The sequence below is a fragment of the Sapajus apella genome, unplaced genomic scaffold (genome assembly GCF_009761245.1).
Source record: "Sapajus apella isolate SASKATOON/1434 unplaced genomic scaffold, GSC_monkey_1.0 scaffold51, whole genome shotgun sequence".
NCBI classification, from domain to species: Eukaryota; Metazoa; Chordata; class Mammalia; order Primates; family Cebidae; genus Sapajus; species Sapajus apella.
This window is the reverse complement of record NW_022436991.1, coordinates 3397178-3424241: the sequence shown is the minus strand read 5'-3', so window position 1 is coordinate 3424241 and position 27064 is coordinate 3397178. Positions and strand designations below refer to the sequence as shown.

The window sequence follows — 27064 nt, the reverse complement described above, 5'->3', positions numbered from 1 at the left end:
AAAAAAAAAGAGGCAGCAGTCCACGAAAAAAATGAGGTTGCCCGGGCACGGTGGCTCACACCTATAATCCCAGCTTTTGGGGAGACTAAGGCAGGCAGATCACAAGGTCAAGAGATCGAGACCATCCTGGCCAATATGGTGAAACCTCATCTCTACTAAAAATAGAAAAATTAGCTGGGCATGGTGGCGTGCGCCTGTGGTCCCAGCTACTTGGGAGGCTGAGACAGGAATCGCTTCTCCCCGGGAGGTGGAGGTTGCAGTGAGCCAAATTCATGCCACAGCACTCCAGCTTGGGCAACAGACGCTCTGTTTAAAAAAACAAAAACAAAAACCCAAGGCTGTAGGTCTATAAGAAGGCGTGGGTCTCAATAGAGCTGGGCTGCAGGCCGGCAGGAAGCAAGGCCACTGTTCTGATTGACAGTGCCATAGGCCAATGTGAGAGCTTAGGGCCCCTGACTGGGCGTGGATGTTGGTGCAGGGTTGAGCCCTCCCTCCCACACTCACATTCCAGTTCGTTCCGCAGCTGCTCCAGCCCCACCTGCAGCCGGTCCAGATAAAGAGGCAGGTGCTGTGTCAATGCCTGCCAGGCCTGGCTGTGGCCCCACAAGGTGGTGACCGCCCGACCACTTGTTTGCACGGCCTCTAGCCCTGCCTGGGACAGCTGTAGGAGGAAGCCTGCCAGGCCATTCAGGGTGCCTCCCCGCTGTACCTGCGCAGGGAAGCCAAGGCAGAATCGGGGTGAGGTCCAGGGCAGAGAGAGCTCCAGACCCTCCTGCCCAGGGCAGAATGCCTGGCAAGTGGGGGTACAAGCCAGTCCAGAGGGGGAGCTCTCCACCCAACCCCTCTCCTCTGTGCTACCCACCAAGTGCTGCAACCTTCTCACAGAGGCACCCAAGCCTCGAACCTTCTCTTCCAGCCGGGCTTGCACCTGGGAGCCAACTGCTGCAATCCTGGACTGTGAGGACAGAGAAGAGGCTGGGACTCCCTCGGGGCCGCAGAGGAATGAGATGGACAAATGGTCTTGGTGCCAGCGACAGGTGCAGGCCTCACCCTGGGACTGTGTGCTCTGATTTCTGGGAACAGATGGACCCCAAGGGCTCGGGGTTCCTGGCACTGTGGCTTCTGCCCAGAGAGAGAACAGTAACCTGTTCCTTGTGGCCCAGCCCAGGCCCCCTTACCTCCACATGGCCCAGCAGGCGCCCCTCGCAGCCGTGTGCAGCCAGCAGGAGGCTGTGGTTGGCAGCCTGCAGGGTCAGGCGGCCCAGGGGCTGGAAGGGCTGCCTGCCATCCCGGAACAGGACCTCCACCTCCGCTGTCCGCCGGTCGGCACATGCCCGCAGCACCACACTCTCTTCTCTGCCCCCTGGAGCCAGAAGAGGACCTGCTGGAGCACCCTGATGTTTCCAGCTGCCCACTCCTCCACCACTTTCCATAGCTCCCTACTGCCCCACACCAAGTCCCAAAGCCCTGCAACGTGAGGACTTGGAGCTGCACCACCTCAACCTGCTGAGCCACCTGAAGCCCCCTCTTCTGTACCCTTCTCCCAGCAACCTGCCATGGCTGTCAGTGAGGGATGCCATGTGATCCTGATGGGGTTTCCTGAGCCTTTTTTCTGACACAGGGTCTCATTGCCGCCGCAGCAGGAGTGCAGTGGCAACATCACAGCTTGCTCCCAGCAGCTGGGGCACAGGAGCGCACCACCCCACGAGGCTTTAAGTAGACATGGGAGTCTCACTGTGTTGCCCAAGCTGGTCTCGAACTCCTGAGCTCAAGCAATCCTCCTTTATCAGCCTCCCAAAGTGCTGGGATTACAGGTGTGAGCCCCTGGGCCCAGTTCTGACTTCTGAAATCTTAATGCCCAGACCTCTCTCCTTTCTTGAGCCAACGGGGGCCATGACCCAGTGAGCTGAGCTGGGACCCAGCCGCCACTCACCCTCCTCATGGGCCACAGAGGCCTGGAGACAGCTTGGGACGCCGGACACAGACAGCTTCACTTTCTCCTCCCTATTGTCCACATTTCCCTCCAACTGGACCAGGCTTTGAGAAGCTGAGGTAGAGACACGTCCCAGTAGGCCAACCCGGTGAGCCTTGGAGCCACGAAGCTGGGAGGGGGAGGGCAAAGTCCTGAGTGGAGGCTGTCCCAGGCCCTGTTCCTGGTCTCTGTCTCCTGCCAGCTGCAGGCTCAGGAAGGGGCTGGCTGGGGAGGTTGTAGTCGGACCTGTAGGAAACCAGGGGAAGGCACAATACCCAGCCCCAATCTCCAGGCCACGGGCTTCCCTGTATCACATCCCTCCCCAAAGGCTCCCAGTGCCTCATCGCAGAAAGCACCTATGAGAATACTCAGGGCCGGGCACAGTGGCTCACTCCTGTAATCACATCACTCTGGGAGGCCAAGGCAGGGGGATCATGGATCACCAGGTCAGGAGCTCGAGACCATCCTGGCTTCAGTAAAACCCTGTCTCTACTAAAAATACAAAAAATTAGCTGGGTATAATGGCACACACCTGTAGTCCCAGCTACTTGGGAGGCTGAGGCAGAAGAATTGCTTGAACCGGGAGGCGGGGGTTGCAGTGAGCCAAGATGGCGCCACTGCACTTCAGCCTGGGTGACAGAGTAAGACTCTCTCAAAAAACATTTAGGAGCCCACCAACCCAGCAGCAGCCGCCACAGGGTAACTTAGAGATGACTGCTTCCCAGGCCCTGCCCAGACACTCTGATTTAATTGGTTTGAGGGAGGGCCCCCCCCCCCCTCCCCCCCCCCCCCCCCCCCCACACCCACACACTTGTATTTCTAATATTCACAGTGCCCTGGTGTTTCTGCCAAGAGCCCAGGCTTTCTGAGTTTGCATGGGAATCACTGCAAAGGTCTAAGCAAGTTCACGGAGGCGTGGGTAACACGTGGCATAACACCCCAGGCACTGAGCAGTTTACTTCAATCCCTGCAGGCGCCTAGCCTTCAGGGCACGGCAGGGACCAGGACCAGGACAGGTGAGTCTAGAATGGGGTGGTAGAGAGGCTCAGGGGCCCCAACAGAACACAAGCCTGGAGGAGGCCCTGCAGGGGAAGGAGCCTCAGCTACCCTGTATTCTGCTCCAGACACTGCAGCTACCAAGCTGTGCACCCTTCAGTAAGGGCGGCACCCTCTCTGGGCCTCAGCTCAAAGGTCTGTAAAACATACAGAACAATGGTTCCCAAAACTCAGAAGGACTTAAAAGTGTATGTGTGTCTGCACGTGTGTCTGTTAAGGGTTGAATTTTGTTCCTCACATATGTTGAAGTCCTAACCTCCCATTCTCATGAACATGGTATCATTTAGAAAGTTTTTTTGCAAATATCAAGTTAGGATGGGACCATAGTGGATGAAGGCAGGCCACACACCCAATGAATGCTGTCCCTAGGAGAAGGCCATGTGAAGACACCACTCAGAAGGCAGAAGGCCACCACCTGGGACAGAGGCAGAGACTGGCACGATGCCACCACAGCCAAGCATTCCTGGCAGCCACCAGAAGCTAGAGGTGGTACGGAAAGATCGTCTCTAGGGCTTTCAGAGGGAAGGTGGCCCTGCTGACAACTTTGTTTTGGACTTCTGGCCTCTAGAACATGTCTGTTGCATTAATCCTTCCGGTTGGTGGCAACTGAATACAGTCGCCCTTGGAACCTAATGCAGGGTGCTTACTGCACATGCAGAAGCACTGATCTCTGAGAAGATGCAAGTTAGGAAGAAGGTTCAGCCCAGGACTCCTGTGGAATTTCACAGAGCACACTGTGATCCTGCCAGCCAGTTGGGGTCAGGGGACAATCTGCAGACCACACAGAGTCGGCCTCAGCCGCACCTGCCTCTGTGCAGCCTGGAAGAGTGCCTGACCTCCCTCAATCTGTCCCTCGTCTGTCCTGGGGCCACTGGGTTGTGGGGAGGATCAAAGAAGGCTGGGAAGGCCTCTGGCCACTCCACTGACCCCAGAATGGAGCCAGTGAGAAGGCGCCAGAACAGCTGTCTCAAGTAAATGCAGGACAGGGAAGCAAGAGGACCAGCCACTTGCTCAGTCCCCACCACAGGCTCCTTCCCAGGCATCTGGTTCTATCAGGCATGGGGCTTACAGAGCTGGGGGCCGGGAGCAGCCAGGAGCCTGGCTGGGAAACGGGAAGTGACCATCAGTCCCAGAGAACAAGAACCTTGGAAGGAAAATCTCCTTTGAAATGGCCACAGCTGCTGAACTATCAACCCACACATGCCATCTTCATCCAGCTCTAGATGCCAGGAAGGGAGGGAATTCCCTTCTCACAACTACCTACTATGTGCAGATGTTGTACAAATGTCTGTTTTCCTCCTAAGGATTCTGCAAGGGGGATGTTAGATGTTCCCATTTAATGGGGGGAAGACTGAGGCTCAGCAAAGGAAAGTCACAAGGTCAAGTTTACCCAGCCAGGGAGACAGAGGAGGCAGATGGAATCACCAAGAGAGCACCTGCTGTCACGTGCCTTGGCTATGTGGGCAGTGGGAGCTGCTATCCAGACCCCCAAAAACCACCCTATGAAACAACTGATCCAACATGAGGAAACAGATGTTCAGAGACTTTCCTTGCTGGGATCGCCTGGCAAGGTCAAGGCAGAGCAGGCATTGGAGGCCCACTCTGCCCCCTCCTACTACCCAGGGCTGCTGGGAGGCAGGAAGGAGAGGAGATGGGGCCAATAGTGGCTAACGACGGCAAATACGTACATAGTGGCTGTTTTCCATCAGGCACTGCTCTAAGCAATCTATGCCTATGAACATATGTAATCTTTGCAATGTTAACCCCATGGGAGATACGGCCAGTGTAATCACCCATTTTACAAGGGAGGAAACTCAGGTGCCAGGAGGCAGCTGGGCTGAGATTCAAACTTGGGCAGCCCAGCTGCTACTTCTCCGTTATAGGAACGGCTGGGTATTGGGCAGGTGGAGGAGCTGCTTTGTCTTGGCGCCAGGGCCTCTCCTGAGGTTCAGCAGGTGTTCCCTGAACCCAGGGTGATGCTCTGGCCCCATCCCGGGTGCTGGTCTGCAGTTCCTCAGTTGGCCACTAGGTGGCGGGGCCGCCCAGGCAGTGAGGAGCTGCTGGCCAGGGAGGAACGGGGGCGAAGTCGGCGCATCTTCCTCAGGAACCGTCAGCCGGGTCCTGGCCACCCACCTCTAGCTCCCCGGAGAAGTCAGGCGAGTGAGGCCTGCTGTGGTTTCGGAGGGTCAGACTGAGGTGCAGGCCGTGTTCTGGGGCTGGAGCGAGGCCCACCTGGCAGCGGGAACGCAGCAGGAGCCCACCCCGGCCCAGGATGTGCTCCCCGGAGACCAAGAGGGCCTGGGATGAAAGAGTCTGGGTGTCAGGCAGGCAAGCGGGGGCAAGAGCTGCTTCTCCTCCCCATCCCCTCCACCGGGAATATTGCAGCAGCTGTCACTTCTCAGCCTCCACACCTGCCTCTGCCCCAGCTAACCTCTAAGAAACACAAATCAGGGCCAGGCACGGTGGCTCACACCTGTAATCCCAGCACTTTGGGAGGCTGAGGTGGGCGGATCACGAGGTCAGGAGTTCAAGACCGGCCTGACCAAGATGGTGAAACCCCATCTTTACTAAAACAAAAATTAGCCGGGCATGGTGGCACTCACCTATAATCCCAGCTACTCAGCTGAGTACAGGAGAATTGCTTGACCCTGGGAGGCGGAGGTTGCAGTAAGCTGAGATCACGCCACTGCACTCCAGCCTGGGTGACAGAGCAAGCACCTTTGTCTCAGGAAGAAAAAAAAACAAAACTCTAATCAAACGTTGTCCCCTGCACTTAAAAGAAGCCGGGCTCTGGCATGGCCTGTGACTGCTTCCTCTTCCCAACCTCACCTCCTTCGCTCCCGCCATACGGCCTGTCCTGTGATCCTCAAGGCAAAGTCCTGCCTCAGGCCCCTTCCCTCTGCAGGGCTCACCCTCACCAGTGAGGCCCGTTTTCCAGCACCGGCCCCTCCCTGCACAGCATTTGCCACGCCCTGACCACAGGCCAAGCAGCTCCAGTTTGCTGTATCTTCCTGGCCCCACTGCGATGCACCACGCAGGAGGCCGGCACCCAGGCTGTCTCTTTCACTACCCAGTCCCTGCACCCAGAGCACAGCCTGGCATAGGTGACACACATACACGTTTTCTGAATGAACAGAGGAATAGATAAGGAGTGGGAAACAATGGTTCAGGCCTGAATCTGGCTCACTGTCAACTCTTGTAAATACTTTTACTGGAATACAGCCACTTGCATTCACTTACATATCATCTATAGTTGCTTTCACAAGACTGGTGGAGTTGGTAGTTGAAACAGAGACTGGATGGTTCATAAAGCCTAAAATATTTACTATCTATCCCTTTACAGAAGACTGTGGGTCCCTGGGGTGGATGGATGATGGTGGATGCTGGGTGACGTAGATGATGATGGTGGATGATGGGTGGATGGTGAGTGGATGGATGGTGGATGGATGATTATGGATGGATGGTGAAGCGATAGAGGGATGCAAGGGAGTGATGGTTGAGGGCAGAAATAGGGGGAGGGATGGATGGAATGGATGGATGGTGGAGGGATGCAAGGGAGTAGGGGTGGGAGGGCAGAAATAGGGGGAGGGATGGAAGATGGGAAGGAGGAAGGAAGGATGGGTGAATGAATGGATGGGTGGGTGGATAAACGACCCAATCAACCAGCTACCAACGCCAGGAGGGGACAGGGTTGAGGAAAAGAGGGCCCAACACCTCTCTTCTGAGGCAAACATGACAACAGCAACTCTAACTTCTGTGCCAGGCGCCAAGGCTGAGCATTCCTGCATCACATTTCTCTCAACTCTCACCATCACCCTACCTCCTGGAACCTGCTGCTCCTTCCATTCCTCAGATGAAACACTGGAAGCTCAGAGAGGAGATGCGCCCTGCCTAGTCACCCAGCAGGCAAAAGGCAGAGCCGCCATGCTGGTGTCTGGCTGCCTCGCTCACACTCCTGCCTTCTGTGGGCACCACCCTCCGTACTGCCCCATCACCGCTGGTCCCTGGTCCTCCGGCTGCCCCTTTCCCCACGGCAGACTCACCCTGGGCAGGTCACAGAGCCCCAGGCGGAGGGAGTGCTGCAGCCAGTGTGCGTAGTCAGTCTGTACTTCTCCCCGGAAGCTCTGCCGGGCACAAGAGGCCCCGAGGACGTGCTTCAGCATGGCCTCCACAACGATTTTTTCTGGCTGAGACGGCTGATGCCTCTAGAATGAGAGGGCCCATATACCAGGGGCTTATCACGGAAGAGAATGCCCATGGCTAGCTGCAGGTGGAGACCCTCACCTAGTAAGAACATGTGCCAGGAATCCACCGTCAGAGCCCTCAACAGCCACAGCACTCCCTTACACTCTGCTGCAGGATTTTCTTTCTTTCTTTTTTTTTTTTTGAGACAGAGTCTTGCTCTGTAGCCCAAGCTGGAGTGCAGTGGCACGATCTCGGCTCACTGCAATCTGCATCTCCCAGGTGCAAGTGATTCTCCCACCTCAGCCTCCCAGATGGCTGGGACTACAGGTGCACCTCACCATGCCCAGCTAGTTTTTTTGTATTCTTAGTAGAGACAGGGTTTCACCATGTTGGCCAGGCTGGTCTTGAACTCCTGACTTGAAGTGATTCCCCTGCCTCAACCTCCCAAAGTGTTGGGATTACAGGCGTGAGCCACTGCACCCTTCCCATGGCAGGATTTCTGCTCTGAGCATGTAGGGGGCCAGGCCTGAGAGCCCCAGGAACCCAGGTGGGAGGCCCAGAGGAGGAAGGGGGCTTCCAGGGCCAGCTCTCCCCAGTTCTCCATGGGCACGTTCCTGCCCCAGGCTCTTCAGAACAGTGCTCGGCCCCATGAGGAGCCCATCAGGTAGTGATGGTGGAGGAGACATGGTCCCCGATGCCTCCAGGAACCTGAGCTCCCAATCTCCCTCTGCCCCCTCCTGAGAAGCCCACTAGCACCCCACCTCCTTCCCCATCTGTTTCCAGCATCTCATTCTGGAAACACATGCTTTTCTTGTCTTCCAGAGTCCTCACCACATCCCAGGTAGGAAGGGGGTATTGTGCCCATTTCACAGGTGAGAAAACCAAGGTGCACAGCAGAAAAGTGGTTGCCCAGGATTCCGCACGTACTGGAACTCAAGACCACACAGTCCCAGAGCGGGGTGCTCCTGCAGCAGGTGGAGCCGCCTGGGGGTTCCCAGCCCGGACGCTGCTCCCCAGGCCTCACCTCGTATGTCAAGTTCTGCCGCATACGCTGCTGGCCCCAGGACAGGTCGAGCTGTTCAGTGAACACAGCTGCGGTCTGTGTTATGGCCCCGCAGGCCCGGAGGTGATCCAGGCCCAAGGTTTCCTGGAGCTGATAGGGAAGAGAATAGGTACATGACCTGGGTGGGGGAGCCAGTTGAGAAGCCTGGAGCAAAGGGGAACCCCACACTGGGCACAGCAGCCAGATCCCGCATACCTGCCCCGGGGAGGCAGCCAGGCAGCCGTCCCAGGTGGTGCTGTGTGCTGCGAACCTGTCGGCCCAGGTGAGCTGCAGAGTCACAGGCTGTCCTCTGTTCCAGGTGAGCTGAACCTGAATTGAGATGGGAGGGCAGTGGTGGGGTAAGGGGGAGACTCGGGGGAGAAGAGAGGCTAACGGCACCCCCACACCCCATCTCTGTTGGGAAATGAGAGGCTAGGGAGGATGGAGAAACTGGCACCCCCCCCAATATCCCTGTAGAGGAATTAGGATGGCGGGGTGTAGAGATTGCCCTGCCCCTCGTCTCTGGAAGAGCCCAGAGCTGTTCCCAGGCTGCAGACGGAAAGCATCTGGAGTAAAAAATACACCTCATCCTCAACAGCCAGACGCAGCATTTCCAAAAGCAGAAGGCAATCGTGCGCCTCAGTGCAGCCTCCAAGGCCAGCAGGATCTGTCCCGGCCCATCTGACCTCATCGCCAGGTCACCCGCCCCCACCAAGCACTCTGCCCCCGTCTTATTCCCCTTCCAGCACTCCCCGAAGCACCCGGCTCCTTCCCACCACAGGGGCCTCTGCACCTGCTTTTCCTGCCTCCTGCATGCTGCTTCCCCACCTTCTCGCAAGCCTGGTCCTTCCCAACGGGGCTGCCTCCCCCACGAGGCCCTCACTGACTACCCGCCTACAGTAGCTCCCCCACCCACCTGCCCAGTCACTCTCGATCTTATATGCTCTTTACTTCTTTTTTTTTTTTTTTTTTTTTTTTTTTTTTTTCTGAGATGGAGTCTTGCTCTGTCACCCAGGCTGGAGTGCAATGGCATGATCTTGGCTCACTGCAACCTCTGCCTCCCCGGCTTGAGTGATTCTCCTGCCTCAGCCTCCTGAGTAGCTGTGACTGCAGGTGTGCACCACCATGCCCAGCCACTTTTTTGTATTTTTAGTAGACAGAATTTTGCCACGTTCGCCAGGCTGGTCTCAAACTCCTGACCTCAAGTGATCTGCCTGCCTCAACCTCCCACAGTGCTGGGATTACAGGTGTGAGCCGCTGCGGCTGGCCCATCTTTACTGCTTTATGGTGCTTGTCACACCTTCTGATTCCTGCACACAGCTGGCCTATTGCCCTCCCTTTCACAGACGGAAAAACCGAAGGCTCAGAGAGGCGATGGGAGACGCCAGAGGCCACCCAGCCAGACGGGGCTCCCAGCTGCTCACTCAGTCCCCAAAGCTACCACTGAACAGGCAACTATGAATGAATTGGAGACGCCTGGACTTGCTTCCCATGTTAAAATGTGAGCTGTCCACAAACACTGCCTGGTATACAGTACGTGCTTAATGAAGTACTGGTAAAGGAACAACTGAATGGAGGACCGAGGAGATCCCAGGCTTCAGGGAACTGTGATTCCGGAGAAGTCCTTGTCACTGATGAACGATGAACATGGTCTCCTTCTCCTACCTGATGGGCCCAGCCCCCCAGGCTCAGCCACGTGGCTCCCAGCTCCCACCCCCGACAAGAGTGCCTAGGACATCCTCGCTTACCTGCCGGCTCTGCCTGCCACCCCTGCTCTCAGCAAGGCCACTGGCCTCGGCTTGCTGCCAGGAGATGTTGAATGGGTGAGCCAGGGCCAGGCGGGCAGCCACCTCACTCTTCCCCAGCCACAGGGAGGAGGAGACCAGCACCTGGGGAGGGGACAGACTCAGCCAGGGGCCTTACCCAGACAGGCCGCACCTTTCCCACCTTCTCCACCAGGGTCAAGTCTGCAAGGGCAGGTGGCGTTGAGCACAAACCCAGCCCTGTGCAAGGCCCTGGGAGAGCTCAGCCCATTTCTCAGAGGAGGACATCGAGGCTTGGTGAGGAGCGAATGGAGCGAACACATGACAGAGATGAAATTGGAGGTCGCCCTCCTCTTCCACTGTCTTCCCCAGCTCTGTGGCTCTAGGCAGGTCACGGCGCCTCTACGTCCTTCAATTTCGCCATCTGAACACAGCACCCAGCAGATTGGAGGCTGAGGTGTGGGCTGACCCACGGCACCTATCACGGGCTAAGCATTCAGGGCCTGTCAGCCACTGGCACTGCCATGTCTGTCAAGGTGTTGTGGGGACCCAGGTCTCCTGCTGCCCTTTCAATGAGACTGTGGGACATGGTGCAGCCTTGTCAGCCCCAGGTAAGGCTCCTCAGGCAGAGGAGGGCCCCAAGGACCCCACTCAGCCTGCAGGGTGGAGTTGAGCTCTGCCCCAGGGTCACCTTCCAGCCCCGACACCTACCTGGTCCCTGCCATCCCAGCCGACAACCAGGCCGTCCCGGTGGCTGCCTCCCGAATGCTGTGAGGACAGGCGGAGGCTGCAGTGTTGAGGCAGGGGGAGGGGCAGCAGGTGGGTGAGCTCCACTGGGCGGGGGAGGACACACACAAAGGGTAGGCCATGTGAGCTGAGGTCAGCAGCTCCAGCCCCGGGGGGTTCAGGGGACTCTCAGCGGCAGCTGCTGCCAGCTCAAGCAGGTGGTCACTCGGGGCCACACAGAATTCGGCAGCTCTGCATTCACTTTGTCACCATTACCACCTGACACCCTGCACTGCCCCTGTGGGAGTCCCCATCACAATGAGACGTCAAGGCTCCTCCAGGTGACATCTGCCTCCCCAACCCTCGGACCTGGGCTGGCCTCGTGATGTGCTAATAGAATGCGGTGAGGTGAACGAGCACCAGTTCTAAGCCCAGGCCTTAAGAGGCCTCGCCACGCTTCCTCCCTTGAACCCCTTCCCAGCCACATGAGAACCAACCCTGCTCGCCCGTGGGGTGGTGCCACCCGGGGCTGGAGGGAGCCTGGTTTCAGCTCAGGATGTCCGAGCGCAGCTGACAGCCAGCCCCCGAGCAGGTCAGAGAGCCCAGCCAAGGCCAGCAGAGCCGCCTGCTCACCCTACAGCTGACCTTGAACATGCAGAAGGACAGACAAGCTGCCCAGGTAACCCACAGCCTTGTGAGCAAGGACCAATGCTTGCTTGATGCCGCTGAGTTTTGGAGCAGTTTTTACCATCTTACATCAAGGTCTAATGGGAGCGGCCCCAACTCCCAGCAACCCGCATCGCTCTCGCGGGCCTCACATGCATGGGTGACCTGAGCCCCTCAGAATCCCCACACCCCCATGCCGCCCAGTCCTATGCCCTCCTTCCATCTCGGGGTGTGGCAGGTGGCACCCCATAGCTGAGTCCTCGCAACAGTCTCCACACCCTGGGTCTTCTTCCTTTGTCCCCCAGGTGAGTCAAGCTGCCCTGACCTCCTGTATCACTTGACCCCACCTCCTGAGGCCCCTGCACAGTCTGCTTTCCCAGACCCCTATGGCAGGAGGCTGCCTGGGGCGCTTTGTGCTGTGCTGAGCTGTGTACAAAGGGCACCCACATGTTCAGATGGGCTGCAGGGAGTTGTGCTCAGAGGCACTGGCACTAGCTGGCTCTCAGGGCATCACCCAGTCACTGGTTCTGGGGAGGCTGACCACAGGCAGGGCTGGAAGCCTTTTCCCTGCCACCCGCTGACCCACCACCTGCAACGCTGTGACCACAGTGTGGGGCTGCAGGCTGTGAGGCTCACCAAGGGTGGCACAAATACACAAACGCATGCATGCACGTGCATATATACACACCCATGCACACAGGCATCCATACACGCATGCTCACATATGGCATGCACACACACAGGCTTACACATGCACACACAAGTGCACACACGTTCACATACAAGCATGTACACAGGCACACATACAGGCATGCACACATACACAGGCATACATACGTGCACATACAAGCATGCATATACAGGCATGCGCACACAGACATGCACACATACAGGCACACACGTGCATACAGGTGTGCACACAGGCACGCACACACATACAGGCATACACATACATGCACACACACATACTTGCACACTGCCTTGGCCTGTTGAGGACCTGCTCATTTCCTCTGCCTTCCAGGGCACACAACTGGCAAACGTGACACTGGGAGGATTCCATCAGGCCACCTGGCAAACTGTGCCCCGGGCTGGGGTCTGCACTCTGTCTCTGCACCTGGCGGGTCCGGGGTCGGGCTCTTCTCTGTACCCAGGGGGGTTCTCACACAGAAACTGACAGTCTGTGTGGCTGCACAGGCCACGAATGACAGCCCCTTCCAGGGATGCCTGTCCCTGGAGGACCCCGGGGCTCACCGCTGCTGTCGGGGCTGCATTGGCACGCACCTCCCCTGGCACCAGAACTGCCCAGGGATGCCACCCCTCCCACACCCTGGCCCCTTCTCCCTGCCCAGTCACACTCAGGATAAGCCCTAGCTCCTCTCTGTGGACCGAGACCCTGCGTGCCCTGGGTCCCCCAGCCCTCCTGCCTAACCTCCTCCCTTCTCCCCACTGCAGCCACCCTGGCCTCCCTGATGCTGCTCCGCACGCAAAGCTCATTTCCACCAGGGGCTTCCGCCTGAAGTGCCTCTGCTCAGATCTGCACCTCAGCCAGCTGCTTTTTATCCCTTAGATCTCAGCTCGGAAGTCACCTCCTCCAAGAGGCCTTCCCAGACCACACCTAAAGGAGCCCCACACTCCACACAGGCCTGCTTGCTCTCTCACTCTTTCCCACATGCTGAAATCGTTATGTTAGATGTTATTTTGCTTATGTGTGTCTTGCTCAATGCCTGTCTCCCCAAGGGGCAACGTCTTGCTTCCTGATGGATCCCTAGTGCCTAGAATCACACCTGGGATCAGCAGGTGCTCAGTGATGGCTTTTTTTTTGAGACCAAGTCTCACTCTGTTGCCCAGGCTGAAGTGCAATGGTGCGGTCTCGGCTCACTGCAACTTCTGCCTCCCTGGTTCAGTCAATTCTCCTGCCTCAGCCTCCCACATAGCTGGGATTACAGGTGCCCACCACCTCACCCAGCTAATTTTTGTTTAGTAGAGATGGCATTTCACCATGTTGACCAGGCTGGTCTCAAACTCCACCCACCTTGGCCTCCCAAAGTGCTGGGATTACAGGCGTGAGCCACTGTGCCCAGCCAGGGATGATTTCTTGAGTGACTGGGTCACTGCTGCCCACGTCCCCTCACACACTCACCCTGCAGGCTGAGGTTCCTGAAGGGCCTGGGGAGAGACCCGGAGAGGCTCCCAGTGAGGGCCAACTCCTGGCCATCCCACAGCACCATGTGGCGCAGGACACGGGTCCCATGAGCTCTCTCATATGTGGTCTGCAGGACCAGCTCCCCGGGAAGGGCGCTGAGCTGGAAGAGAATGATGGCGTCACAGGGGCACCTGCCCCACACTTCTGCCTGGGATGGGAAAGGAGAGAAGCTTGCAGAGGAGGAGAAAGGGACTATTTGTGGATCATTTATAGTTTTCTGCATGGTGACACAAGTCAAAAAGCCAAATGCTTCCTAAGGATGAGCTGATAACATAAAGGAGGGGAGTGGGTGAAGAGACTGGCCAACGGAAGACAGCACAGAACAGCCACTTCTCAACTCCGTGGCCAAGCTGTGTGGCTCTGGGCACGTTTCCAACCTCTCTGAACCTCACTTTCCTAGACAATGAAGGCAACAAAGTGTCAACCTCTGCAAGATAATATAAACGGTGCACTCAGCCCAGGGCTAGATTGTAGAGAGGAGCTTGTAGGAGCCAGGCAGTTGGTACTGGGATTTCTCAATCATGCAGTGAGCAGGTTTTATGCTCCCAAGCCAGTGCTGAGCACCTGTGTACAGATAGCCAAGACGTGGTCCTGGCCTTTACGGGGCTTCCAGGCTTGCAGGGAGATAGTCACAGGACAGAAAATGATGGGACAAGAATGGTCACAAGAGGCATTCAAGGGAGAAAGGAACACAAAGAGGCAAGCCTGGGGAGGAGGCAGGGAAGAGCATTCCAGGCACATGGAACAGCCTGTACAAAGGCTCAGAGAGGGTCGCTGTCCCTGCTGGTAGGTACCATAGTCCGAGGGTCACTTGAGGGCACTGCAGGTTGACTGCTGGGCTGGGGTAGGAAGTTTGCTCTTTCTTTTTTTTTTTTTTTTTTTTTTTTTTTTTTTTTTTTTTGAGATGGAGTCTTGCTGTCATGCCCAGCCTGGAATGCAGTGGTGAAATCTCGGCTCACGGCAACCTCCACCTCCCGGGTTCAAGCGAATCTCCTGCCTCAGCCTCCTGAATAGCTGGGACTACAGGTGTGTGCCACCACACCTGGCTAATTTTTGTATTTTTAATAGAGACGGGGTTTCACCATGTTGGTAAGGGTGGTCTCGATCTCTTGATCTTGTGATCCTCCTGTCTCAGCCTCTGCAAGTGCTGGGATTACAAGCATGAGCCACCATACCTGGCCTTCCCCTAGATTTTCAAATGGCTGCACTTATCATCCAAGGCTAGCTCCAGCGCCACCTCCTCAGTGGAGTCTTCCCTGGCCACCTAATCTAAATACACTCCCTGTTCACTCAGTCACTTCAGTACATTTTCTCCATATCTTACTACTATCTGGCATATTTGTGTGATTTTGGGTAGTTAATCTCCCCCACTACAGTAGACACTTGATGAGAAGAAGGACTGATCAGTTCCATTTTAGGTCACACCCCACCTTCTGAAATAGTGCCTGGCACCTAGTAAATGCTCAATAAATCATGCAAAAAGAGGGAGGGATGGATAAAGACACCAACTGATTAGCTACTCCAGGAAATTTTGGCAGCCTTGCCTGCCTTTCCTCCCAGGAACCAGGACATTAGGACAGTTTCTCTTTTCTGCAAGGGCTGTCCCAGGAGCGACCCCCCTCCCCACACCCCAGCATGCCCTGGGCCTGGGCCGTCCTCCACATACCTGCAGGAAGGAATGTTCCAGCTTCATGAAGTTGGCAAGACTGGCCTTAGCAGCTACCAGCTGTGTGCTGATGTGAAAATGATGCTCCTCCACACCCAAGGCAAATGTGCTCTGAACCTCACCCTTGGAGTAGTGTAGCTGGGTCAGGAAAAAAAAAAAAAAACACACACACACACACACACACACAAAAGATCTCTTCATCAGAGCTCTGATGGAACATTTAAGCAGATGCTGGCTTTAAGCCGTGAGCTCTGCCTCCCAAAGCCCCAGGGCCAGGAGACCCACAGCTTCCTGGGCTGGAGGGACTTTGGTGAAGTAAGCATTTGGAGCCTCAATTTAGGGCATCAAATGTGGCCATAGCAACTATCTTCTCAGGCCCTCCTGCTGTAACACTGACTTGAAAATATCTACCAGCCTGGCGCCAGCAGGCGAGAACTCTAGTTGCAGTACTGCTGCAGCCAGCAGGGGGCAGTCTAGCAGAAAGGACAACGCTTGGGCTTGTGTCGGCACCAAACACACAGAACTCCAAGTGTGGATGCACCACGGAGAGGCGAGTAATCTCTAGCTAGGTCCTTAACCACCCGATCCTCAGCCTTCTAATCCAAAACACAGGGATAAGGACATCTATTTTATTACGGGTTGTGATTTTGGGTAATCTTCCCCATTACAGTAGACACTTGATGAGAGGAAGGATTGATCAGTTCCATTTTAGGTCACACCCCACCTTCTGAAATAGCGCCTGTGAAAATTGTATGAAATAACGTGCTAACTCCCAGGTTGGCTGAAAAGCAGAATCGCTGTTGGAAACTTACTAAAAATATAGATTCTGGGCTTCCACTTAAAACCTACAAAAACAGAGTCTCTGAGAAGAGGTTCAATAGCGGATACCTTTTTTTTTTTTTTTTTTTTTTTTGAGACGGAGTCTCTCTCTGTCACCCAGGCTGGAGTGCAGTAGTGATCTCCGCTTAATGCAACCTCCGCCTCCCGGGTTCAAGTGATTCTCCTGCCTCAGCTTCTTGAGTGGCTACAATGTGTGTCACCATGCCCGGCTATTTTTTGTATTTTTAGTAGAGACAGGGGTTTCGCCATGTTGGCCAGGCTGATCTCGAACTCCTGACCTCAGGTGCTCCGCCCACCTCAGCCTCCCAAAGTACTGGGATTACAGGCTCCAGCCACATCTGGCCAAGAGCTGGTACTTTGAAAGAGCTCACCAGAGATGTGTCATTACATTAGTGATACCCCTGTCAAAAATCTTCAACCTGAATCTTGTCTTCAGCAATCTGACAAATCCACATTGAGAATGTTTTCCAAAATAGCTTCCTGGACACTTCAAAATTGTCAATGCAGGATTTTTTTTTTTTTTTTTTTTTTTTTAGACAGTGACAGGGTCTGCTCTGTCATCCAGGCTAGAGTGTGCAGTGGAGTGAACACAGCTCACTGCAGACTCAACCTCCTGGGGTCAAGCAATTCTCCCATACCTCAGCCTCCCGGGTAGCTGAGACTACAGGTACACTCTGCCATGCCTGGCTACTTTTTTCAGTTTTTTGTAGAGACAGCGTCTCCCTAGGTTGCCCAGGCTGGTCTTGAACTCCTGAAGTCAAACAGTTCTCCCATCTCGGCCTCCCAGAGTGCTGGGATTACAAGTGTGAGCCACTGCATCCGGTTGGAATTTTTTTAAAGGTGATTAATGATAATAAAATGTTTAGGGGAAATTATATTGGTATCTGCAACTTACTTTGAAACATATCCAAAAATAAGATGGATGGAGGAGAGCTATGTGATTACGCAAAATAAAATGAGGACAGGAAAATCTAGGTATGTGGGTGTTCACTGTGAAATTACTTCCTTTTCTTAGTGTCTGAAAAATTCCATAATAAAATGTTGCCGGGGGGTGGGGGGCGCTGGGCGCAGTGGCTCACACCTGTAATCCCAGCACTCTGGGAGCCCAAGGTGGGCGGATCACTTGAGGTCAAGAGTTTGAGACCAAGCCTGGCCACCATGGTGAAACCCCATCTCTACTAAAACTGCAAAAATTAGCCAGGTGTGGTAGTGCACGCCTGTAATCCCAGCTACTCGAGGCTGAGGCAGAAGAATTGCTTAAACCCAGTGGGCGGAGGTTGCAGTGAGTCGAGATCGCATCTCTGCACTCCTGCCGGGTAACAGAGAGAAACTCCATCTCAAAAAAAGTTAAAAAATAAAAATACAAAATAAAACATTGGGTAAGGAAAGGTAGGGTGTGGAAGGAGAATGTTCTAGATCAGGAGCTGGCTTTTGGGTCAAATGTGGCCCACAACCTGATTTTGTAAATAAAGTTTTATTGTAACGCAGCCATGCCTATTCACTTACATATCGTCTATAGCTGCTTTTGTGTTACAATGACAATTCTGAGTAGCTGTAACAGCGATCATAAGGCCTGCAACCCCCACATTTCACTTCACAGTAAAAGTTTATAGACCTCTGTTCTAGATTCAGAAAATTAAAAAGACATGGCAACTACACACGCTGTGCGATCTTGGCCTGCATCCCGGATTTAAAACAAAACAAAACAGTTTTTTTTGAAACAACGTTATTGGGAAAGCTGGGAAATTTTATATGGGCTGTACATTAAATGAAGGTATGACTTCAATGTTCAGTTTCCTGAATGCTGTAATTATTGTGTTAAATCAGAAAATACTCTTGTTACAGGAAAGAGTTGAAGTATTTCAGAGTAAAAAGGTGACATCTTCAGAGACATCTCTATATTCCTTCTTAATGATACAGAAAAAATGTGTGTATAATGATACAAATGTAACACAGATGAGAAATATGGAAAGATATTAACAATTGGTCAACGTTCACTGTCCCACAGTAACTTTTTTATAGGTTCAAATGACTCAAAACAAAACTTTCAGAAAAACTAAGCGGCTTCCTGAACGGAGCCAGGTGTGGTGGTACTTCCTGTGGTCCCAGCTACTCCGGAGGCTGAGGCGGGGGATCACTTGCACCCCGGAGCTTGAGGCTGCAGTGAACTCTGATCACGTGACTACACTCCAGCCTGGGTGACAGAGCAAGACTCTGTCTCAAAAAGAAATTTTAAAAATAAAAAGTAAGGCCAGGCATGGTGACTCCTATCTGTAACCCCAACACTTTGGGAGGCAGAGGTGGTGGATCATTTGAGGTCAGGAGTTTGCAACCAGCTGGATAAGATGGTGAAAACCCATCTCTGTGAAAAAAAACAAAAAATAGTCAGGCATAGTGGTGCGTGCCTGCAATCCCAGCTGCTCAGGAGGCTGGGGTGGGAGAATCATTTGAACCTGGGAGGCGGAGGTTGCAGTGAGCCGAGATCATGCCATTACACTCCAGCCTGGGTGACAAAGCGAGACTCTGTCTGAAAAAACAAATAAATAATAAAGAAAGAAGTTCCCTGAATGACTGCGCAGTTGTAGCAAAGTGTAAGGAACTCCAAAATCATGTGTAATGTGGCGGAGGACCCCAGCACACAGCACGTGCTCTGTAAAGACAGTCGGCCTGGGCCAGGGCTAGGAGGGTGCCTAGCAAAACACGGTGGCTGGCCGGAAACTGATGTGACCAGTCGGCAGACGTGACCATTCATGCATGCACTCACCCCTTCATGCCCTGTTTTTTACTGAGCACCTACTATGCGCTGGGCCCTGTGCCAGGCACTAGGCATGCCCTCCAGGAGCTCCAGACTTGGACACGGACAACGACAGCTCAGAGGGACAGAGGAACCTGGCCTAAGTCTAATGGGCCCTTCTGTCCACTCCCAGGGCCCTCCAGTCATTCGTACAGAGCAGAAATGGGGGTGACGCGGGCTCAGCTCAAATGGCTGCGTCATCAGCTCCAGCCTCTACAAGTGCGCCAGGCACTGGGTGAGGAGACCTCCCCCATCTCCGAAAGGGGATGGCTGGCTGCGGGCCGGCCCAGGAATGTAAACCTGGGTATGTTTGGGAAAGCTGGAGCCAGACGTTTCCGAGGGTGGCCCACGGGGCCTGCTGCAGGCTGGCAGACAGATGCGCATGCGTTACACGCCCCACAGGGGCCTGGCCCCCTCCCACCTCGGGCGGCCGAGCATCTGGAACCGCTTAGGAGCCAGGCGGCTGGGGCACAGTTACCTTAGCCGAGACTGAGGCTGAGCTGGGGCAGCGGCCCAGGAGGGAGGGGAGGCGATGCCGGCCTGAGAGCAGCAGCTCTTTGCTAGAAGGAAGGAAAGAGAGGGCTTGAAGCTGGCAAGAGCCGCCTTGTCCAGTGCCTCCAGGGCCAGGTTGGACCAAGTCGGCTTCCCCAAGAGAGGGTCAGAGAGCCAGGATCACATCAGTGGCCCAATGCAGGGCTGTTCACACACCCTGAGGCCCTGTTAGGGCTGGACTCTGGAGCCAGGTGACCTGGGTTTGAATCCCAGCTTGGCCTCTACCTAGCTCTGGCACCATGGGCAAGCATCTCGGTTGCCCCTCTCTGAGCCTCAGTTTCCCCATTGGTATCAAGGGTTAAGCCTGGCTCTGGGCTGCAAGTCTGCCATGAGCCCATCCACGAGCTTTCTTGGGTTGGTCCCATGGGAGCCCCAGCAGGGTCTGGACAGCAGGACTGTGACCCCCTGGCCGCCTCCCAGGGCTCCTCCTCACACAGCTCCCCTCCCCTCAGTCCTTCAGGCCAGGGTGGGAATCGTCTCCATGTTTCCTTTTCTTTTTCATTTTCCTAGAGACAGGGTCTTTCTCTGTCACCCAGGCTGGAGTGCAGTGGTATGATCTCTGCTCACTGCAGCCTCTACCTCCCAGGCTCAAGTGATCCTCCTGCCTCAGCCTCCCAGGCAGCTGGGACTATAACATGCATCACCACACCTGGCCAATTTTTAAGACTTTTTGTACAGATGGGGGTCTCACTGTGTTGCCCCGGCTGGTCTCACTATGCTGCTGGAGCTCCAGCGCTTAAGCAATACCCCCACCTCTACCTCCCAAAGCACTAGACTTCTAGGTGTGAGCCACTGTGCCAGGCCTGGGTAACCCCAGGGCGCTGCACCCTCCTGTCGGGGTCTTCTCCACCCCAGGGTCTCAGCCTTGGTACAGCAGACATCTTGGCTCATGGCCTCGCGGTCGTGGGTGTGTCCTGCACACTTAGGACCTGCTGTAAGATGCTTAATAGCATCCATGGCCTCTGCACACTGACGCTCACAGCGTCCTCCTCCCCACTGTAGCAACCAGAAACTCCCCAGACATGCCGGAAGTCCCTGGGGGCGGAGCAGGGAGAGTCTCCTCTCAGTGAGAACCACTGGTTTACCCCCTCAACAAGTGGCTTACTCACTCCCTCCCCAGCTGCCGAGATCTGAGCACTGGAAACTGGCTGGTGGCACCTGATGTAGTGCACGCATGAGAACACCAAGCACCTCACCAGGCCCCCAGCCCTAAGGGCAGTCATAATCACTAGTAAGTGTCTAGAGCCTGGGATGCACTTAGTTTTTGAGACCAAGAACTCATCAGCGCTCTGCCTGGAGAGGGTGAGGGATTTTTATAGTTGGGTGACCTTGGGAAAGTCACTTGCCCTCTCTGAGCCTCCCTGCCCACATCGGTGCAGCAGGGCTGAGCAGAGGATGGAGAGGTGCCGTGTCCAGCATCAGTGCACAGTAGGTGCCCAGCCAATGGTTCCTCCCCGCAACTCCTCCCCTCCTGGTAGGTGGGGGCCTCACCTGACTGCCTGCTTCTGGCCATGGATGTCAAGGACCAAGATGGCCTGAGAATCGCAGGTCAGGCGCAGCAAGGAGCTCATCTCTTCTGCCGCCCAGAGTCCTAGGAACACGAGCTGAGGAGGGAGCAAACTGTGCGGTGTGTGGGTGTAGACAGCCTGAGGACCCTCACAGGCCAGGTGGGGACCCCAGCCAAGCTCTACAGCCATGCACGTCCCTGTCCCCAAGCCCCGCAGGCCTGGCTCATCCAACACTCTCATGGGTGCTGAGGATGCCAGGGGTCAGCCCCTGTTGCAGCTCAGGATGGCAATGCCCACTCAAAGGACAGCTGCAGCCCAGACATCGGCCGAGAACATGCTCCCTGGGGGGCTCCCCATCACCTGGCCTCAAATCCAGGGTAGAGTGTAGATGAAGTCAGGGGCATGGGGTATCCAGTCCACTGAGTTGTGGGGTACAGAGCTGAGATCCTTTGTAGGAGGGGTGACATCCTGGCCTCCTGAGCCCCCAGGAGTCACCCCCTCCTCCCACTGCAGAGTGGACTAGGGCAGGGGTTGCTTGTAATCTGAAACAGGAGTGTGGGTGTGAAAGAAGCATTGGAGCCTGCTCTGGAGCACACTCTGTGGCTCTCAGAGAAGTAGGGCGAGCCAGGCAGGGCAAGTTCATGCCAAGTGACAGTGGCCACTGCATGGCCCCATGTGGGTTCCTCCGCCAAGGCAGGAGGGCCCTGTGAGGAAGGACCTGGGCGCCAAGTCTGAGGCCCTATTTTGCTGCTTGCTTGCTAGGTGACCTTGGGCAAGTCACCCACACTCTCGCCTGTGACCCAGAGACGATGGTGATGATGATGATGGTCACTGTCACATCATCAGAATCATCTTTTTCATCTTCGTCACAGCAAGTGCTCCTGAAGCATCTACTCAGGCATTCGTGAGATTAACTCACTCAATCCTCACAAGCTCCATATTATAGGTAATATCGTCATCCCCATTTTGCAGATGAGGAGATGAGGGCACAGAGAGGCGAAGGAATTTGCCCAAGGCCACCCAGACTGCAAGCAGCAGAGTTGGGATCCGAACACTGGAGAAAGCTTGGTAAGGAAGGGGCCATCCTGCCTCTCTCTGGGGCATTGGGAGGATGAAACTAACAAACGCCCATGAACCCTTCAAAGGGGGCTGGCACGGGGCAGGCACTGGACAAGCAGGAGCTTTGATTCTGACCCAAGTGCAGGACAAAAAGATGGGTCCGAAGCCAGATGCTAATCCAGGATTCCCGTCCACACCAGCCCTGTAACCGGGAACGCAGAGACTGCGCAGCAGACCTAGTTATAGCGATTACAAATAAAGCCTTTGTAAACTGTAAAGTGCTGGGGAAACCCAAGGCCTGGCCCTCCCCATCCGTCCTGCACACAGTGGGTGCTCTGCACCCCAGGAATTGGACAGAGGGGACAGAATTTGGAGGGAGGCCCTCTCCATGCACTCCTTACCTGGCTGGAGAAGGGCAGGCCCAGCCTCTGCAGAGCAGGCACTGTGTGGCTGGCATTGGCCATCATCTGCAGCGGGCCATGCAGTGGCCAAGCCACCAGGGCTGCCAGGTCCACGAAGACACCACCGTCGCTGCCACGGAGGGCCACGTTGGCCTGGGTCTGGGACTCTAGAGGCAGAAAATGGCACGGGCTACTGAAGACAGGTTCACCTCCCTCCCCAGCCCAGGAACACACAAGACTTCGGGACGGGCGGTGCCCTGTGGCCGTCAAACACAACACCAGTAGGAAACAGAAAGCCTCCCATGGGGGGCTGGGGGAGGTCAACCCCTTTTGAGCCTCCTTGACATCATCTGTCATCATTTGTCCCTGAGGATCTAGGCCTGGATGGCTCCTCCGCTCATTGAAGTTGAAGTTGCTGAAATGACACTTCCTCTAAGAAGCCTCCCCTGACTGCCCATCTCAAGTCCCTCCCAATCTTTTGCTGCCAGGCATCCTCCATCCCATCTCCCTGGAGTGGGGTTCCCAGCACAACCCAAAATGACCTCGCTCACTTACTTACTAGTTTCCTGCTCCCCTACTGCCACCCCACCAGAATGCCATCCGCCGGGGCGGGGTTTCTCTTAGGACAGATCCTGACACACAACAGGGGGTCAGTGAGTACTTCCCGAATGACTGGGGGAGGTTGCTTCTCTGTAAGGATTCCTGGGATTTTCTGAGCAGCCTACAGAGGAATCAACATGAGGTCTGCTCTTGATAAATGGCCACTGCGGCCTGATATCCACCTGCAGCCACCTGGCCCTGGCTGGAGGGTCCCATCCCTCCCATCATCCCCCATAGAACAGGAGAGTCTGGCTCACAACAGGAGTTTCTTCTTTGATTTAAATTCCCTCTTGTACACATAGAAACCCATCGGGTCCAGGAGCCACAGAGCAAACAGATGGCGCCTACTCTATGTCAGATGTCAGGTTCCCGTGGGGTGCAGCTCACGGCTGAGGCCCAAGTGACACTCAGCCAGGCTCCAGCACCTCCCATCTGGCCAGCAGGGTGGATGAGCCCTGAAGCTCTAAGCCTCGACTTCCTTATCTATAAGGTGGGCACAGGCCATCTGCCTCAAGGGACAGCATCCAGAGAAAATGGGGTAACACATGAGAGAGGACCACCTGTGGGGCACGCAGGAGGCCTCGGACACGCTTCCTTCCTTCCTCATTCCACACTCAACCATGTGAACCTACTACGTGCAGGGCAAGAGGAGGGAGGGGACATGATTCCCACGCCCGGGAGCGCTTGGCTGTCAGAGATACCAAGAATGTTAACGACAGGCAGAAAGTGTCCCTGAGAGTGGGGACAGCAGACTGTGAACAGCACTGGAAGGAGGGAGAGGTCACTCCTGGCTGGGGGCGGCCACACCAGGCATCCTGGGTCGGGAACTAGAGCGGCGTGGAAGTGTTCATCCAGAATGACTGCCCATCACTCCATCGCTTGTCCCCAGCAAATTCTGAGGTCAGCTCACACTAGGGACAATCTCCTCATGTGATCCAGTCCTCCGTTCACCCCTCAGGAGGCTGAGAGCCAAAACTAAAGTTTTTGTTGTTTTTTTTTTTACATTTTTTTGAGATGGAGTCTCACTCTGTTACCCAGGCTGAAGTGCAGTGGCGTGATCTTGGCTCGCTGCAACCTCCACCTCCCAGGTTCAAGTGCCTCTCATGCCTCAGCCTCCTGAGTAGCCGGGACTACAGGCATGCACCACCATGCCCAGCTAATACTTTTGGAGAGACATGGTTTCACCATGTTGGCCAGGCTAGTCCCGAACTCCTGACCTCAAATGATCCACCTGCCTCAGCCTCCCAAAGTGCTAGGATTACAGGCATGAGCCATTGCACCAAGCTCCCAAAATAAAAAAGTCTGAGGCCAACAGAAGATGCCCTAGGGTACTAGGGAGACCCAGGGGTCCTGAACAGTCAAGAGCCAGGTCGCCATAATCTATGTGGGGGTCAGAGGGTGGCTCTGGGTTCAATCCTTGCTCCATCATCACCAGCTGTGTGGCCTGGGCCAGCTGACTCAACCTCTCTGAGCCTCCATTCCTCATCTGCAGAATGGGAATGGCATTCCTAACCCTACCTCATTGGCTTATTCACGCACATTCAACACCTACTATGTGCCCTGTGGCAAAGCAGACAAAAATCATCCCTGCCGTCATGGAGCACACATTCTGGTGAGTCCAGTGTAGATAGAATGAGAAACAATGGTATTTGTATGCTACACGGTGTGTTCAAATGACAGAACTGGGGAGAGGTTGGGAGGAGATGGGGAGGTGGAAAAGAGGCCTCCCAGAGATGCCATTGGAAAAACACCTAAGGGAGGCTAGGGAGCCAGGCAGGTGTGTGGGAGAGAGGCATTCCAGGCAGCAGGATCAGCCCATGCCAAGGTCCTGGGGCAGCAGCAAGCCTGGTGTGTTAAAGAATAGAAAGGAGTGGAACAGGTAGGGCTGGGGGCCGGGAAAAGAGGTCAGATGGGGGGAGGGTGTGGGTTCTGATGGCTTGAAGGCCCCTCTAAGAGCGGTGGCGTTCCCCTGTGTGATGGGCACAGCTGTACTGCACTGAGCTCTCGTGTGTACACAGCTTGCCTGGCGTGTATACAGTAAGTGCCCAGCCAATGCTGGCTCCTCTTACTGCTTTTATCTTCCCCCCATAATGGGTTGAACCATGGCCCCCAAAAAGAGATAGTGAAGTCCCACCCCCCTCACCCTCTGTCCTAAGAAGATGATCTTATTTAGAAATAGGGTCTTGGCTGGGCTTGGTGGCTCACAACTCTAACCCCAGCACTTCGGAAGGCCGAGGTAGGTGGATCACGAGGTCAGGAGTTTGAGACCAGCCTGACCAACATGACTAACCCCTGTCTCTACCAAAAATACAAAAATTAGCCGGGCATGGTGGTGCACGCCTGTAATCCCAGCTACTCAGGAGGCTGAGGCAGGAGAATCGCTTCAACATGGGAGGCAGAGGTTGCAGTGAGCCGACATCACACCACTGCACTCCAGCCTGGGTGAAACAGCGAGACTCTGTCTTAAATAAATAAATTGATTAAGTAAATAAATAAATGGTCTTTACAGATGAAATTAAGTAAAAATAACATCACATTCAAGCCGGATGGGCGTTCAACCCACTGTGGACTGTTTTATTTTGAGATAGGGTCTCATTCTGTCACCGAGGCTGGAGCACAGCGTTACAATCATAGCTCACTGCAGCCTCGACCTTCTGGCTCAAGCGATTTTCCTGCCTCAGCCTCCCGAGTAGCTGGGACCACACACACACATGCCACCACATCCAGCTAAGATTCCTGTGCACACCAGCTAAGATTTCTGTGTTTTAAGCCATTTGGTGCGTGGGACTTGGTTGCGGAAGTCCTAGGAAACTAATCCGCCTGCCTTGGGAGTGAGACCATTCATGGGCAAGGCTGTCCTGGTTGTCCCAGAGCCCAGGGCCACACTGGGCTTCATGGGGTGCCATCTGGGTCCAGGCCTGAGGCTGCTGGCTGGCCAAGGCATGGAAGAAGCCAGCTCCCCAGTCCCGGGGCTGGGTGCCTTACCGTGTATCTGCAGCTCTGCATGCAGGGAGGCCTCGCCTGGGAATCCCGCCTGCAACAAGGTCTCACTGTTGTGCCAGCTCTGGCCAGAGAGCTCCAGGTGCCCATCATGGTAACAGCAGCTCACAGAGTAGTTGAGAGATGTGGGTCCCATCAGGATGCGTCCAGAATGCTCAAAGCCCGAGCTGCCGTTGTGAATGTCCATGAAGACCTGGAATGCCACCAAGGAGATGCTGGGCCGCCCCATGCAGACAGCAAGCCAGCCTGGGGCAAGCTGGCACTGGCTCCCACTCATCCAGGGGTTATCAGTGCCATCCGTGTCCCTGTGATGGGAGGAACTCAGACCCTCTTGAAGGAGCAGGAGTGACCAACACAGTTGGTCACTCTAATTACACGTGTAATTAGTCCAGCTAATTACACGTGCACCAAGGAACCCACAGAGAAAATACAGAGAGCCAGTCAGGAGGTGAGGCAGGCAGGGCAGAGGGGGCCCGGGGAGGATGGCTAGAGCAAAACTTTGGGAAAAGGAAGATTCCTGACTGATGCGGAACAGCCTGGCAAACAACAGCCTACACCTTTTGTTGTAAATAAAGTTTTATTGGAATACAACCCTGCCTGTTTGTCAGAGGTGTGTGAACCAGAGCAACTCCATCTTGAATAGGGGCTGGATAAAATGAGGCTGAGACCTACTGGGCTGCATTCCCAGATAGTTAGGCATTCTAAGCCACAGGATGAGACAGGAGGTCATACAAGATACAGGTCATGGCCAGGCACGGTGGCTCACGCCTGGAATCCCAGCACATTGGGAGGCTGAGGTAGGCAGATCGCTTGAGGTCAGGAGTTCAAGACCAGCCTAGCCAACATGGTGAAACCCCGCCTCTACTAAAAATACAAAAATTAGCTGCATGTGGTGGCTCATGCCTGTAATCCCAGCTACTCGGGAGGCTCAGGCAGGAGAATCACTTAAACCCAGGAGGCGGTGGTTGCATTGAGCCAAGATCGCTCCACTACACTCCAGCCTCGGTAACAGAGCGAGACTCCGTTGCACA

At 55.1% G+C, this 27064-nt stretch overlaps 1 protein-coding gene across 1 annotated transcript in view; it reads right to left on the bottom strand.

Moving 5' to 3' along the window:
- LOC116526419 overlaps positions 1-27064 on the bottom strand; it is a 164070-nt gene that overhangs the window by 22004 nt on the left and 115002 nt on the right. The window contains exons 44-59 of the mRNA XM_032242701.1: positions 26019-26226; positions 22434-22600; positions 20957-21069; positions 19392-19473; positions 15280-15417; positions 13551-13713; positions 10730-10851; positions 10004-10144; positions 8472-8585; positions 8238-8366; positions 7072-7233; positions 5162-5326; positions 1934-2102; positions 1179-1363; positions 863-955; positions 505-709 (exon numbers count right to left, since the gene is read on the bottom strand). Of these exons, the coding sequence (XP_032098592.1) occupies positions 505-709; positions 863-955; positions 1179-1363; positions 1934-2102; positions 5162-5326; positions 7072-7233; positions 8238-8366; positions 8472-8585; positions 10004-10144; positions 10730-10851; positions 13551-13713; positions 15280-15417; positions 19392-19473; positions 20957-21069; positions 22434-22600; positions 26019-26226 (2356 nt within the window). The remainder of the gene's footprint in view (positions 1-504; positions 710-862; positions 956-1178; positions 1364-1933; positions 2103-5161; positions 5327-7071; positions 7234-8237; positions 8367-8471; positions 8586-10003; positions 10145-10729; positions 10852-13550; positions 13714-15279; positions 15418-19391; positions 19474-20956; positions 21070-22433; positions 22601-26018; positions 26227-27064) is intronic.